At 39.2% G+C, this 16710-nt stretch overlaps 1 protein-coding gene across 2 annotated transcripts in view; it reads left to right on the top strand.

Annotated features, from left to right (window-relative positions):
• The window catches only part of SLC17A6 (solute carrier family 17 member 6), a 45882-nt gene that overhangs the window by 5612 nt on the left and 23560 nt on the right, over positions 1 to 16710 (top strand). For both annotated transcript variants that reach the window (XM_006146903.2, XM_027771206.1), the window contains exon 4: positions 16109 to 16223. In XM_006146903.2, the coding sequence (XP_006146965.1) occupies positions 16109 to 16223 (115 nt within the window). The remainder of the gene's footprint in view (positions 1 to 16108; positions 16224 to 16710) is intronic.

The raw sequence follows: 16710 nt of genomic DNA on the forward strand, positions 1-16710 counted from the left end.
GGGGCGGGCGCCTCCTTCCGCAATAAGGCGCCCAAAGGGATTCGGGATGTCCTGGACGGGCGCACGCCGCTTCGCGCTCTCTGCTGGGGCTAAACCGGCTTTTTCCGAAGAGGTGGACGTGCCACACCGCGGGGCAGGAGTTGGGGCCCGGCGTGGCCGGCCGACATGGTCAGTGCGGCGGTGGGGGCGTCACTGGCTGCGCTCTCGTCGGCCCTCGGGTCCTGCGCCCCCCCCCGGAGCCCGCCCAGATGGTGCTCTGGCTCTGCGGGATTTGTTTCTATGGAGGCAGGCGAGATTTCAGCTCCCGGGTGTGATTCCACCTGTTAATGAGCTCCGCTGCTTAGGGCCGGGTGCGCGGAGGCGCCCAGCTGCGACCACCCGCCTCCCCCAGGCTGCGGCGACCGCAGCCCAGGCCCTGGCGCCAGCTTCCAGGAACTCCCAACGCCGCCTGCACAGACACCTCGGAGCAGGAGGCACAAGGACAGATGGGGTGGAGGTAACCAGGAGTACAGGCGGCCCCCGCGGAGCGGGCGGGGCAGCTTTGCTGCATTCCGTGTATTTGGATAAACAAATTTAAGCGCCCTTTACGTCTCAATTGTCGCACTGAAAACAGACGCCCTCGCCCTTCCAGGTCTTGCTGCTTAGAGACCCAATAAAGTCTTAGGGTCTTCGGACGTTGTAGCCCTCACTTCGCCCCTCCCCCCTAATCGAAAGTCGCATCTTAAAGGAAAATGAGGACGGGGCGCTTCCCTGCTGGCGGTCTTGTGTCTCCCTCGGTCACCTGGCCCTTCCTCACCTCTTCCTGAAACCTCCTAGCTCCTTCCTGTGGTTGTGGGACCTGCGATCCCTTTCAGACAAGTGTCTTCCTGCACTGGGCTTCTCAGAGTCTCCAGGGACCGTGGAGGAATACTTGGACATTTATTTGAGGTTTAAGTTTCCTAGAGCCAGGATTTTGGGATAGTTCTTAAAAACGCCAAGAGAAGATTGCAATAGATTTAGAATAAGGCCTTTTTGAGTATCGTGTTTACCTGACGACCCAACACCGGGTAGTTAGCACTCAGACCCAGATGAAGACAGATACCCTTTTTAAAAAGAATCAGTTTAAGATAAAAATCAGTAACTACGTAGAGAACCCACTTTTGTGGGTAGAATAAATCAGAGAAAAAATGGTATTGGGCAGAAATATTTAAAGAGACCATTCCGTTAAATATTACTATGGATTTAAAATACATATATTTCAAATCCCCAGTAGAGAGTGTCTTTAATCTTTTCTTTTCCTTAAAAAAAAAATCTAAAGCAAAATAAAAAGGTTTCCAGAAAGATACTCTAGATATTTCCAGAAAGAATATATTCACTTGAGGAGAAAAAAAACATCTAACAATTCACCCCCCCCCAACAAAAATGAAACAGGAAACTCATTATAATGCCGAATGAGAATACAATGGTGGTACCTTTAAGGCTGTGTGTGTGTGTGTGTGTGTGTGTGTGTGTGTGTGTGTGTGTTTTCCTAGAGTCAAAATATTCAGCTTGCCAAACGTTAAAATGCTAACATGTTCCTGCCAGGAAAAAACACCAGGGATGCTCCAGCTTTCCCTCTTTGTAACACTAGGAGGTCAGTAAACAGGTTTTCCTGATTAAAAAAAAAAGAAGAAGAAGAAGAAAGGAAGGAAGAAAGAAGAAAGAAAGCTCATTCCTATTTATTGCTATGTCATGTCTTATAATAAAAAAAATGAGGCTGATTTGGAATTTAATTTATTTGGTAGATTTCCCTTACAGGAAAGATTTCTGAATTATAAAATTATTGTTGTACTCCAAATTCAGCTTTCCTTTAAAGGTGCATTCAAGGGAAAAAAACTTAGTATTTTTATATTCAATATCTTGTATTTTACAAGACTGAGAAATTAAGTTAAAATTGATTTGTAAAATATTAGGAACATATAGAAAATCATGGAGACAAATTTCCTTATTATATCTGAACATTTTTACACATTGATTAATTTTTAGAATATAAACAAAACATTACAAATACAGTTGTTAAAACTCCCTGTGAAAACAGATTTCAAGTATATATAACATTTCCTTTTCTGACTATAAAACTATTATATATTAAATAAAAAATGTATAAGAAAAGATAATAAAAATAATTAACAGTAACCCTGATATTCCTGATATTAACATGTTGGTGAATGTCTATCTATATATAATATTATACATAATTTATATATGAAAAAAATATGTACTATAATACAATTTAGCATAAATTTATCATTATTCAGCATAAATTATAGTATACATACTATATATGATGTTTACCATAGAAGGCCTTTTATAAGTACAAAATCTGAGGTTATTTAGAATTGGTTTGAATGATATATATTTTCTATTATGATCTTTTCTTCAAAAATAGTGAAAAACACATAGCAAGACCAGTCTTTTATCGTTATAACATTGTACACCCATTCAAATAAGCTTCTCTCCCTGTGGATCATTTAATAGTGGAAAAGATTTCCCTAGGGTTGGTACTGGGGACAGATTCCTTCCCCTCCAGGTGTAGAAGAAGCTCTCTTTGGAAAGTGTTTGCCATTGCTGTTTGGGCAGAACTGAAATAGAGTCACCGAGGTGTGCAGAGACATCTTCTCAAGAGAGAAAGGCTCCTGGTTACACCTCCTGGCAAATTTCTCAATGAAAAACAAAAGCAACAATTTGACTTTCTATTTTATTGATTAAAAAAAACGACAGTTACACTCTTGGTCAGAATAGAGATTCTAGGTCCTTTGACCAGTCCCATTCTAAGTCTCTGCTCTTGCTGTCCAGCTCCCTGAAAGGAGGGGCGGGGCCTAAGAAGGGGTAACCCCGTCCCAGGAGAGGACTCTTGCATCATCTTTTCCTTGTCTGTCTTTAAAGGGCTGTTTGTACATCACCAGTGGGGAGAGTCAGTCACCTGCGTGGAGAGCCATGGGGGGAGGGGGGAGAATGAAGGGAAGAGACTTTACAAAATCCATGTGTGCGTGGAGAGCCATGGGGGGGGGGAATGAAGGGAAGAGACTTTACAAAATCCATGATGTTTTAAAATAAGAATTATTTTAATATAGTGATGAAATAATACTGGGGACAAATTTATTTTGTCTTTCATACAAGATGCAGGGAGTATGGCAATTCAGGTACTTAGAAACGTGAACTCGCTAAAGACTATTTTTACTCTGCATGTATTAGAGATGGCTGAAAGGAAACTGGGCAACTGTCAAATGGGGGAAAAAGCAGATTTTTTTTCTTTTGCCCAGGGCATACATATACACCAAAGGAAATTTGGTGAACATTATTTTTTAAATGCATAACACCATATCCATAAAAAGTATCCTCGCCTTTATTTAGGTGGTGATATTATCTTGAATTTTATTATTCAAAATTATTCAAAAATTTCCCCACCCGGCCCTTTGTTCTTTTGATTCCTCAACCTGGCTTTAACTTTTTTCTTTTACATAACATTCACTGCCATCTTCTACTGATTTATCTGTTTGTTTAATATCTGCATTTCTCTAATAAAACGAAAGCTTCATGAAGACAGGTAGTTTTTCATGTTCTTCCCCCTCCTCCCCTTTTCTCCACTGTGTCATCACCATCACTGAGAGCCTGGCCCATGATAAATATTTTTGAGTAAATAAAATGAGCATCACAACAAGGCGTTTTGGCCTTTAAGAAAAAAAAAAAAGCATTAAGATTTGGCTCTGTGGTCAGCAGGTGGCAAGGTGGTTAAAGGCACTGGACTCCCACATGGTTGTTCTTAAAAAAAAAAATTGGCTCTAAAGCCAAATGGTGTGGGTCAGACCCTTAAGTGTGTTACCTAAATATTATTTAACTCCTCTGAGCCTCAGTATATATTTCAGTAGGGGGCTAATCAAAGTACCTACTTCATATGGCCAGCATGACAGCTTAGTGAGGGAATATGTGCCTAGAACTGGGTAATTGTGTGTGTGTGTTTACATTTGTTTATTTACTTACCTATTTCATGAGAGGAAACAGACACGTATACACACACACACACACACACACACACACACCGCATACTCAGAGGCTCTTCCAGAGCCTGCAGTCTACTGCGGTTGGTCTAGCTGCAGTCTTAGCCGGCCTGCATCACCAGCATGAGTGTGCAAGTTGGACGTGCTCTGGAGGTCCTGGGATGCAAACTCAAGGCCTTCCCCACAGGGATCTGCTTGCATTGATGTGAAGTCAGCATTTGGGCCCAAAGGAACCAGATCATTATTGGGTATTATCATCTGTTATTCATTCCTTTTTAATGTTTAGTTTGCTATAGGACACATGCACTTGCAGTAGAGAGATAGAGAGTGAAAGTGAAAAACATCCCCCCCGGGATGGCTGGGCCTCCATCCCTTCCTCTCCATTCTCCTCTTGGGATTTTGGGAATGCATGCACATGTGTCTAATGTGTTTTTCAAGCTGCTGGGTCTGAAAATTGGACCATATAATCAGCCATGTGGAATCCAATTGCTTTAACCACTGCTACTGGTTGGCCCCATTTATTATTAATTCATAAATTCAGAAAAATTTGTTTGCATTTAAATTTGCTTCAAATATTAGTAATGCCAGTGTAAATGATTTCTGTGGGGATTTTTTAAAAATGATTTTTGTGTGTCATTTTTTTTGCCTTTTAAAATTATTTTCCCATACACATTATTTATAACTGAAAATATTGTGCACTGAAAATTCCATAAATCTTATTTCAAAGTTTTTAAAGTTACTGTAAAAAATGTTTAGCCACGTATATAGAACATGATAGTACTTTAGTGCCTGCAGTCTTTGAATTGTGTCTAGTCAGGCACAAATACACTTAGAGTAAGCCATTTAAGCTTTAGGTTAGATTTTGCTGTTGAAAATTAGTTTGTTTCCCCCACCTCTATCCTTCATTTGAAGAAAGTACAATTCCTAGTGCAACATTTTGCATTTTCAGGTACTCATTAGTTTTCTCATGTGACTTTTGTTAAAAAAAAGAAAACAACCTGATTTGAGTAAAGAGACTGAAGATTCTACATTAGTGTGGCATCCCCTGCACCACCTGCGACGAAAAGAACTCACTCGTTAAAGCTGGCCAGAGCTCATCCAATTCAACCCTCCCATTTCACAGACCAGGAAATGAAATAGGGAACCAGGGGGCGAGTGGTGACTTCTCCAGGGTTGCAAAGTGATAGTGGCTGGAGCTCAGGTGTCTGGTGGTGCACAGCCACAATTACATCTACTCCGAAATGTGACATCTCTGCCTGAGGCTGCATGCTGCATCACAGAGCTCATTCTCAGCAGTGAGCTGAGCTGTCTGCTCCCTGAATGAATGACTACAATCCATCACGTCCCAAATCCGGGAGAGTAATCCATGAATTAGAGACAAGCCTATCGCAGGCCCAAGGGATCCTTAGATTTTTATTTATTTAATAATTTTGGCAGGAGACACATACTGCTTTTACATGTATCCTCCTGGCTCCCTAAGTATTTAGCCACAACGTGGGTAATTCTGTCCTTTTCTCTGCAAAAGGCATGCTCCACTGTTGGCAATGACAATGTGATATTCTGCAGGAGAAAACATGGCATTTAGAACTTTTTCGCCCCACTTAGTCACTTGGCAGTTTGAGCTTCTAGAATATTGTAGAGATTTGCCTGGGATTTTTTCCTCTTTTCTCTCTTTCATTCTTTCTTTTTCTTTTTCTTTTTTCTTTTGTTTTTTTTTGTTTTTGTTTTTGTTTTTTGGTCTGCAGAAGGAAGGGATTCTTTTTCAGGATTTTGATTGATAAACTCAATATTCCTGATATAAAAGAGAAAGTCACTTATACTTAAAAATGAACAAATCCAAAGGCATGATTTTAAAACTGAGAAATTTGTATTGGTAAATATTGTGCTATATATATTACAAATATCCTGGCTTGTCTGACTATGAAAAATCTCATCAGAATGAGTTTCAGAAAGATAGGAAGAAAGACATTTTAAACATAAAATCTTCATATTTTAAGGCCAGAAAGGAGGGCTTTTCTTGGTGTTATTCCTTTTCCTTCAGATAAATAAAACAATAAAGATGTGCTTTGTTTATTTATTGAAATAAGCAAAGCACTGGAAATTAATTCCTAAGTCCCATCACCAAACACACACACACACATGAGCGTGCACACACAAATATATATTCTTATTTATCTATCTATAATTTTTCCCACTCTACTTACCTATCCCTTGGAATATCCATTGCAAGGAGGAGTTCTTTAACTCCTCCAGAGAGAAATATTTGCAGTTTCCTCTTGTGTGAGAAAATAACTCAGACCATGGATATGCAACCTGCTGCCAAGGACCACCATCCTGTTCTGGTGGAAATGGTTTTAGGCACGCAGTCCTTTAGGGCTAGAGATGACTTCTCTGTCTCACTCACCTAACTGCCTATCAAACATCTCGCTGCCTTCCCAGTGCAGGCTCTGTAGGCTAGGTATCTAGGGTAATGCAGAAAAGGTCTTGCTTTTCCTGACAAAAGAAAATGCCCTTTACCAAGAGATGAATAGATGGACTGAGGGAGGAGGGGTCTCCAAGGGTTTGCACGTGCTTGGGCTGACTTGAGCTGCTCTCTCTTTCAATTTCCTAATCCCCTCACCCCTTTCTGGCTTTCCTGTCCCCTGCTGCTGCTGCATTCAGCTACCACAGTGCAGAGGCAGCTTCTGGAGGGAGGGACCTGCTTTTGAGAGGGGAAGGAATCAGGTGGGCAGCTGGTAGCACCATTCCCCGCTGCCATATGCCACTGTTGGGCTGTCTAATTTCTCTGTCTTGAGTGATGAAGTCATTTTTACAACTTAATGATGTATCAAGGGACCCAGAGGGCTGACTTGTGCCTGTGTGCTCCTTTTTTAATATGGAAGTAGGGGCATCAGATGTGACAAAGGGAGACAACTGGGCCCTGATTTGATTAGATTAAATAGATTAAACAGCCTGAATCCGTCTATTCCTGCAGACCCTCCAGGAGAGGATCAGTCCCACACCTGGGATGAGGAACACTCGTCCCCTGTTAAGTGACAAGCCACTGCCCAAATGGAAATTGATTGATTTAGGGAAAATGGATATTATCTATAGACATGACAAGTCGCCAGTGTTCCTGTCACCTCTTCTGGGCAAATCCTTGGGGTGAGCTTGATACTCCAGGGTGTTCGTGAATCATAGGAGAGAATATAACTGGGAATTTCCAGGCTAAGTCATTATGGTCACATTGAATGTTAATCACCAGGCAGTTTCTGATGCAGGTTTTCAGCAGCTGCATTTCCTGTTTTCAATGCCTTTAGTGATATAGAACCTCCCACCACACCTATACAATGTTCTTAAAAGATTACATGAGATGTGATCATTTCATGCTATAAGAGAAAGGAGAGAAAAGAATGTGTGTGTAACAAGTAGAAGAAAAGCATCGCAAACAAGCAACATGAATGTATTTTGTTTCTGCTGCAAGGCAAATCATGGGGAAAAGTACAATTTCAATTGGCTTTCAAATGCTTTATTATTTTGACAAATAAATAATAATAAAAAAGACTTTATTTCACAGATATTATCACTCTGTTCTTTGAAAAACAAAGAGCAGTCATTAATTTCTAATTTTTTTCTTGATTTGATGAATTGGTTTGTACATTTCTTTCTTTTTTTTTTCTTAAATCAGTTCAATTATTAAATGGCCTCTCTCTGACTTATAGTCACACTATGAGTATGTTTATAAACCATACTTTAACTGCCAATGATAAGGAAAAAGACTGAACAAAATGGATGATCAGTCTGGTTGAGATTTAACTTACTGCTTGGGACTTCAAATTTAGCATAGTATATTCAACTAATACCTAGTGTTTGATTATTTGTTTGGTGAAAGTTATGTTCTATTTTGGTTCATTGCCAAAAAATAATTGGTGTAATTAGCTAGAAGTTTGCATTGACGATTTACTTTAACATAAAATAGCAATATGAATATACTGTTTGATTTTATAGGAAGCCTACTTTTAAAAAAAAAAAAACTAAAAATATCAAAAAAATAGACAAGCAGTTATTTGGGGAATTTGTTTTAGTTCTAGAAAATGCTTTTTTTTTAAAAAAATGTAAAGCTTAGTATTTCTTAATATTTCTGCTCATTATTTGCCTTTACACAGAATAAGCAATAATCAGGCCTTATGGAAGTAAATTATAAAACAAGCAAACAAATAAACACAAAAAAAGAAACCACAGATCAATTATACAAAGATATGTAATTAGTTAATCACATTGAATAGAGTATTAAAATTGTGTTCTATAGTCACAAATTTATGTAAACATTCAGAGATAAACTACAGGGTTATTTCCTATGTTGTCAAATGGAACCTTTTCTTATGCAGAGAAACATTGAAAATGTATCTGAGGAAATCCACAGCAGAATGACAAAAGACAAAAGGCTTACAAAAGTAAACTTAAAAGCAGCACAAATGTGTTCTTTGGGCCTACTGAAGTCAAGCAGTAATAGGCTGGCTTAATATGTATGACAAATATATAATATAACGAAGTAGGTCATTAAAAAATCCGTCCAGGAATGCAGCTTTTCGATGAAAGGGGGTTAGAACACAAAGCCGGCTTAACTGAGTCAGAAACACAGAAGTGATGGTCTAACCCTGTAAAGCGGAGAGGAGTGAGTGGATATCAGAATAGGTTTTAAGTCAATGTAGAGCAGATCATTCAGTGATAAAATTTCTACCTCTCCCTAAATAGCAGAGATCTGTATTGAGAAAAGGAAGGAGCCATGAATTATAAATCATCTTCATAATTGCCTTAGTTCTCCATTTCAGGAGGCAGATGAAATTAGAACTGAATGGAATAACCAATATATTTAGTCCTAATCTTTTTATATACATCATCTTTCTTCCTCACAATGTCTTTCTAAGGTGAGCATTCTGATACTTCTTTTACTTATGCGAAAACTAAATACAGTATTACAAAATAATGTCCCCAAATATCACTAGATACTAAAATGCAGAGCTAGGGTGTGAACCTCAGGGTGTATGAGCTGAAATTACATTCTTCTTTACTAAAGATATTTCTCTTATTAAATATCTACTATATGTTTTCCTGTTCTTCCTATCTTTCTTTCTCTATTTCTTTTTCTCTTTTTTTTTTCTTTCTCATTCTTTCTTCCTTTCTCTTTCTTTTTAGAGAGATTTTTGCTATAAGGCATGTACGCTCGCCAGAGAGACAGAGAGACAGAAAGTGAGAAATCACCCACCAGGGGGGATGGCCATGCCACAATTCCTTCTCTTCCATTCTCCTCTCAGGATCTTGGGCAAGCATGCATGCATGCCTGGCGTGCGTTTTAAGCTGCCAGGTCTGGGACTTGAACCATGGTTGACTACATGGGAGTCCAGCAATGTAACCATTACACCATCTGCTGACTCCACGTGTTTTCTTTTTAAAAGTCTGTTTCACTATATTCATAGTCTCTTAGTCACTATATTGCTTAGTGCTGGGTCAGACTTATAGAGAAAAACATAACCATGGGAAAAAATGTAAAGTTATTTATTTGCATGTTTTTGATCACTAGACAAGTCTTGATCAGAAGAGACACTTGAAAAACTTATATTGATAAGTATTATTTCCAAGGCAGTAGTGCTGTGAAACCCAATTGTATGTGTCAAATCTAAGACTAGGGCCACGAGCCCAGCCTCTGTGGTGCAGTAAATGGCACATTGGGCAGCGCCGCTGGAAGCTGCAGGCTCAGCCCCATTGTCCTGAAAACATGCCAGGTGCATCTGCACGTGTCAGGATCCTGGGAGGTCGGAAGACTGCAGAAAGGGATTGTTAGTGTGACTTAAGAACTGTGCAGGTTGCCTCTCTGTCTCTCTCTCTCTCTTTCACGGACACATACTTTATCATGAATAATAATAATAAAAAGGACCAGTACTAGAGATAATAAAGCTCACAGAAATATTAAATGTTTCCTGCTATACAATTCATTTCCCTCTGTCAGAATATCAAAAACATCATCACTATGCACGTTTTATTTCTGTTCTCACGTCACACAAAAATGACGACAGTCAAGCATCATCAATGTACATCACTCTTATTCAATATTGATAAGCAGTGAGCGTCTTTAAGAGGAGTCTATCATTTCTGAAATGTACCATCTCACTTTATTTTGATAGGGGAGCATCAGAGACAATGGTCCAGAGGCCGATGAGGCTGCAGTGATAAGCAGGCAGTGTGAGCACAGCTGGTTTCAGGAGATTTCAGCAGTTAGAAAGACTGAAGGATGAGGCCAGACCGGGCCATGTACTTGAACTCAGTAACTATCTCAAGTGAGGATTTATCCACAGGAGCACTCTAAATTCTAGCCCATAGCTGCCAACCTACAATTATTCTATGAATGTAACTCAGCTTCCTAGAAATTATAGGATTCCAAGAACAGTAGTTTATCCCCATTAAAAGCTCAAGAACAAATAACTGGTCAATGATTGATAATATCGAGATAATGGTGATGCAAAGCAAAAAGATCTGTTATCATTTATGTATGCCTCAGGAAGAAAGATGTTATTGCCCTCTATCGAAAGTGTCCACACAAAAGTGGCTGGTTGCTCATTTCCTAAGAACATGTCACTTACAAGACCTGCCAGCACATGGGGTTTGAAGAACTGAAGACCTGGCCCCAATTCTCCAAGAGACAAAAATAATGCGAGGGGTGGGAAAACACATGTGCCTGTGGGTTAGGCCTTACAAAAACAGCGTACACTGATTTAGAAATACTTGAGACAAGAAATGTGTAGGAAAAGAGTATGTATGCATGTGTGTGTGAAGCTGGTAAATGTTGAGCGATAAGGGTTGAGGGAAAAAAACAGATAATTTAGTGAAGGCTGTCAGGCTGTTTCTCTGTTTTTTTTTGTTTTTTTTTTTTTTTAATAATTATTATTTGTTTCTCCCTGGATATGTTAGATGGGCTATTAGGACATAGAATAAGAGGGTGATGCATTTAGATCAATTCTGTATGGCTTCAGAGTGGGAGGTGGTTTTCCCACTGCATGCTTTTATGAAACTTAAGCTGCTGTAATTTCTGTATGGTATGGAATGACTCTGCATCTATGGTCACAAAAATAGCATTATTTAATCGGGAAAAAGCATTCTGAAAGAAAAGGATTAAGAATAATAATTCCTTGAAAAGGAATTATTGAAAGGACTGGCTCGAAAAGTCTATGGAAAGATGTAAAATTTCTATGTAATATTTATAAATCATTTCCTACGAGCCAGACACTGTTCTCTTTCATAATTAACTTACTTAGTCTTCAGTATATTCTTACGATAAGTGGAAATGTATCGCCATTTACAATTGGAGAGAGGAAGGTTTAGGGGGCTGGCCTGTTGACTAGTAGCTAAGGGAACCAGATCCTATATGGCTGACCCCATGGTTTGGGTCTCAGATCCAGTGCCTTGAAAAACACACTGTGTGTGTGTGTGTGTGTGTGTGTGTGTGTGTGTGTGTGTCTAAAATCTCAACAGGATGGAGAAATAGAGAAGGGATTGCAGTGTGACCATATCCCACAGAAGGATTGTTTCTCCTTTTCTTTCTGTCTCTCCAGCTCACTCTGATGAGTGTATATGCTCTCTGGCAATTATACAAAACCGGAAAGTAAGGCTTAGAGGATTTAAGTAATGACAGCTTGCCCAAGGATATACCTAGTAAGAAATTAGAGCTGGAATTTGAATCCTCACAGTATAAAATTGTCTCTGTCTTTTCTTTCTTCTTTTTCTTTTCCTTCCTTCCTCCTTGTCTCTGTCTTTTCTTTCTTTCTTTTTCTTTTCCTTCCTTCCTCTTTCTTTTACTTTCTTTCTTTCTTTGTTTCTTTCTTCCTCTTTCTTTTTCTTTCTTTCTCTTTCTTTTCCTTTCTTTCTTACTTTCATGAGAGATAGAGAAAGAGAGAGATAAGTTTCTTCAAGAAAACCACACACTGTGATCCAGCCCAGCCTTTCCCATCCAGCCAGGATCACGTGTAACCCAGAGTACTAGGACCCAACACCTGATCTTCCGTAGAGCGTGCGGCATTGCCGAGCATTGGCCACTGCTGTGCCACTGTGGCTGAGTCATTTTATTTAAGTTTATTTATTTATTTACTTTTATAAGAGAGATATAATGAGAACATTTTTATCTGATAGCATGTCATACTGCTTAACTTTCTCTAAGAAAAATAAGCTCAATCTGATTAGTGAGGAGGGTCAAAACTGGGCCAAAGTTCACTTTGGTGCTTGAGCTCATCTTCTAACTTTCCATTTGGGGTTTTGAAAAAACAACTCTCCTTTTATCAGGTGTTTTTATTCTACCCTTGCCTCTCCCCTCTATAATAAAAGCTAAGTCACTTATTTGCACAATGTTCAGCTCTATTTTTTCCTAGATCTTCCCTTCCTCATGATATGCCCCTTTTGTGATGAATGGGGAAGAATGCCTGGCCTGGTGTTGCTAAAGCATTATTTTTCTTTAATTAAAAATATTTTGAAATTAATTTATCTTATATTCATTCTTAAAGCAGGATGTGCAATTTCAGCATTGCCTGGGCACTTGCTAGAAATACAAGGCCACACACAAACCTGCTGGATCAGAAACTCCGACACCTTCCAACAGGTCCCTAGGTTATCATCATCTGTGTTAAAGTCTACAACACACTCTGCTAAGCTACTTCATAGCTTGTCTTTCTTTCTTTTTTTTTGTTGGAGAGGTTTTCGCTATAGGGCGCATGTGCTCGCCAGACAGAGAGAGACATAGAGACAGAAAGCGAGAAATCACCCCCCAGGGGGGGTGGTCATGCCCCAATCCCTTCTCCTTCATTCTCCTCTCAGGATTTTGGGCACACACGCCCGGAGTGAGTTTTAAGCCACTGGGTCCGGGATGCGAACCGCAGTCGACTACGTGGGAGTCATAGCGACATAGCCATTACACTAACTGCTGGTTCCCTATAGCTTTTATTTCTTTATCAGACTCATTTCTACTATTTCTTAGTGTGGGTGGCATGATGCTGGCATCTGGTGGGTAAAGGCCAGAGATGCAGTTAAAAAATAATGGGTTGTTGGAAAAGTCGTGACATATTTTTTCTATGCAAAAATGCATCCAGTAATACAATTCAGAGCACAATACCTCACAACAAAGAAATCCCCTGTCCAAATATCAATAGCCACAGGAGGAGAAATTTCAAGTTTAAGATAGGGTCAAATTCATCTCTTACCAGCTTTTCTAGAGACAATAGTATTAAAAAAAAAAAACCCTCAGAGAAAAAGTGACAATAGAAAGTTATAATGATTGAAAAATAAAATTCATACTTCATAACTCCAAAATAATTATGATAAAGAGACATAGATTTCTTCAAAATGTTAGTAGACAACACAAAAAACTATGCATAGATTTTACTTTTTTTGATACCAAAATAAACTCAACCTTGAATTTCATTTTTGACTATTAACTTTATTTTTAAGAGATTTTTGCTATGGGATATGAGGGCATGTGCACTTGCTGGAGAGACAGAGAGAGAAAGAGGGAGACAGAAAGACAGAAAGCGAGAAATCACCCCCACAAAGGAGATGGCCACACAGTAATCCCTTCTCATTCAATCTTCTCTTGGGATTTTGGGTACACATATACATGCATTCGATGGGAATTTCAAGCCACTGGGCCTGGAACTAGAACCGTGGTTGACTGCATGGGAGTCCAGTGCCTCAACCACTAGACCACCTGCGCCTCAACTATGAACTTTTTGAAGTACCCTTATATTACATAATCCTGAAGGTTTTTCCCTCATCAGATATTAGCATGCAAAATTATCTTGACTCCTAACCAAAGCTATTTATTGAGCAAACAGCACAAAGGAAGAACAGAGCTGAATATTCACATGATAAGTGACTTTTTAACTCAACGGAGAGGAGCCACAAATGGAATGATGACACAGTTTGCTTATATTTTCATGTGACAGTATTTAACCAGGTATACACTTGATAGGATAGCAACTATTACACTTTAGCCTTTTATAGTCATTTCTCAACTTTCAATAACAGATTAATAATGAACAAGTCTCCTTTCAGAAACCTGGGAAAATGTGGTAAGGTTAAATGTGGCCTGAAAAAATTAGAGCTTCTAAGAGACAATCAACCTTGACAGAACTCAAGGCTCAATAACTGTATTAATAAAACTTGCCCAAGGGCTGCCCCATAGCCTACTGGTTAAGGGAGCTGAATTCCACATGACTGACCATGGTTTGAATCCCAGTTCTAGTGGCTTAAAAACACACTGAGTGCAAGATCTTGCATTTCCCAAATCCCGACATGTTGGAGAAAAACAGAAGAGAAGGGATTGCAGTGTGACCACCACCTTCCTCCCTCTCTCTTTCTCTTTCTGGGAAGTGCACATGCCCACTGGCAATTAAAGAAAAAAGCAAAAGTTTCCCCCAATACACAAATTAGCTCATTAGAGATTATAGGTCCCAAAATAGATCTGCAGAAGAATATTTCTAAAGTTGCCCAGGTTAGTGGTTATTTTTCTTCCTTAGTATTAATACTATGGAATATATATATATATATATGTGTGTGTGTGTGTGTGTGTATATATCAGAAAGTGAGAAATCATCTCTCTACCCCCAGGGAAGAAGGCCACACCACACTCCCTTCTTCTCCATTCTCCTCTCAGGATTTTGGACATTCATACATACTTGCCCTACTTGTTCTTCAAACTGCTGGGTCTGGGACTCAAATCATGCTGTTGGTCATGTGAGATCCAACATCTTAACCATGACGCCACTTACTGGCTGTAGCATTTTTTTTTTTCCAAATGATGAAAAGTAATCAAATTTTTACTTGCAGATGAATAAGGCCTTAGGATCATTGTTTCAACAATTCTTCCTTTTTTTAAAAAAATAATTTTATTTATTGTTACTATCTTTTTAAATTTGCTGTAGGGCACGTATGCAAGAGAGAGAGAGAAAGAGAGAGAAATTGAGAAAGCAAGCCACCAGGTCTGGGACTCAAACTGTGGTCAGCCATGTGGGAGTCCAGTGCCTTAACCGTCATGGCACCTGCTGGGCCCTCAGCAATTCATCTTGAATTGTGTGTATGGGTGCTGTTAGAAGTATGCCTCAAGCAGAATCTACTCACCTATTCATTAAAACAATACTAGTAATAGTAATAGTAAAAAAAGAAAACTATGTGGCTTATATATTAAGAATAGTGATTATTTTAATTATAAAACCATATGCTGTGAGATCTAACCATGTAATTTCTTGGGGAATTAAATTATGGTTCTATTTATAAATTTTTTTAGTATATAACTTCTGGAGAATTTGTAAATAGGTACATAATGTCAGAAACAGGCCCACTCATGCATTCATTATCTTCCAACAGTTCTTGAGTGTTAACCAAGTATGAGGCACTGCGCTAAGTGCTGAGGAGGTAACAGTGTATGTGAAACACAGGGGCTTGTCCTCAGTTGTAGAGTGAGATATAGACACCAAATATCCAGAGTTCTATAGTGATTCATTAATTTGCAATTAGATCTTTGAGAAAAATTAATATTAGTTACTGTACCCAGCCTCATTTGATCCTTTTTTTTAAAAAAAATTTCTTGTGCATCACATAACGTAGAATTTCTAGATGGTCTAAATGTGTATTTATTTTAGCTACCCAATCAGGCCCTGAAAGAATTTTATTCTTTTAGAAAAAAAAATATAAAAATTATTTGTAATGATTTATTTTTAAAGTTTATGAGTTTATTTGTTTCAAGGGAGAGAGAGAGAGAAAGAGAGAGAGAGAGAGAGATTAAGTCAGGCACTCCCTTGGGGTCATCCAGCCACCATACCCCTCTAGTCTCAGCCAGTTCAGATCATAGACATGTATATACCCCCTTCGCCCAACCCCATGTTCACTGAGAGGCCTTCAGACATGAACCCAGGACCATCCCATGTGGATCAGTCTGACAGAGCAGTGTGTTATCACTGTGTCACCGGCTGGTCCTATCATTGTGGACTGTCTTAAGTGTTTAACTTGACCTGAGGAATGCAGATGTGTATATACCATGCTGAGTCATTGCCACACTCCCATCTCTTCTATTTCAGGGTTTTTGGAGCTGCAATACTTCTTACCTCCACCCTGAACATGCTGATCCCGTCTGCAGCCAGAGTGCACTATGGGTGTGTCATCTTTGTCAGAATATTGCAGGGACTTGTTGAGGTACGGAACTCTAGGAGGAGGGCATTATAAGATTGGCATGTTATTGAGAACCACCAGTTTCTGTTTGTCCTTATGAACAAATAATATATGTCATCAGGTGGCAACTACTGGGTCATTGGAAAAGTCATCATATATTTTTCTTTTTTTTTTTTTTTTTGAGAGGTTTTTGCTATAGGGTGTGTGCACTCGCCAGAAAGATAGAGAGAGACAGAGAGATAGAAAGTGAGAAATCACCCCCCTCAGAGGATGGCCATGCCACAATCCCTTCTCCTCCATTCTCCTCTCAGGATCTTGGGCACGCAAGCACATGCGACTGGCATGAGTTTAAGCCACTGGGTCCGGGACTTGAATTGTGGTCAACTACATGGAAGTTCAGCCATATAGCCATTACACCAACTGCTGGTCCCCATCATGTATTATTTCTATACCAAATGCATCATGACTTTTCCGATGACCCAATATATAATGTTAACATAAAAAAAAGAAA

This window comes from Tupaia chinensis, unplaced genomic scaffold (genome assembly GCF_000334495.1).
Source record: "Tupaia chinensis unplaced genomic scaffold, TupChi_1.0 Scaffold000196_1, whole genome shotgun sequence".
NCBI lineage: Eukaryota > Metazoa > Chordata > Mammalia > Scandentia > Tupaiidae > Tupaia > Tupaia belangeri.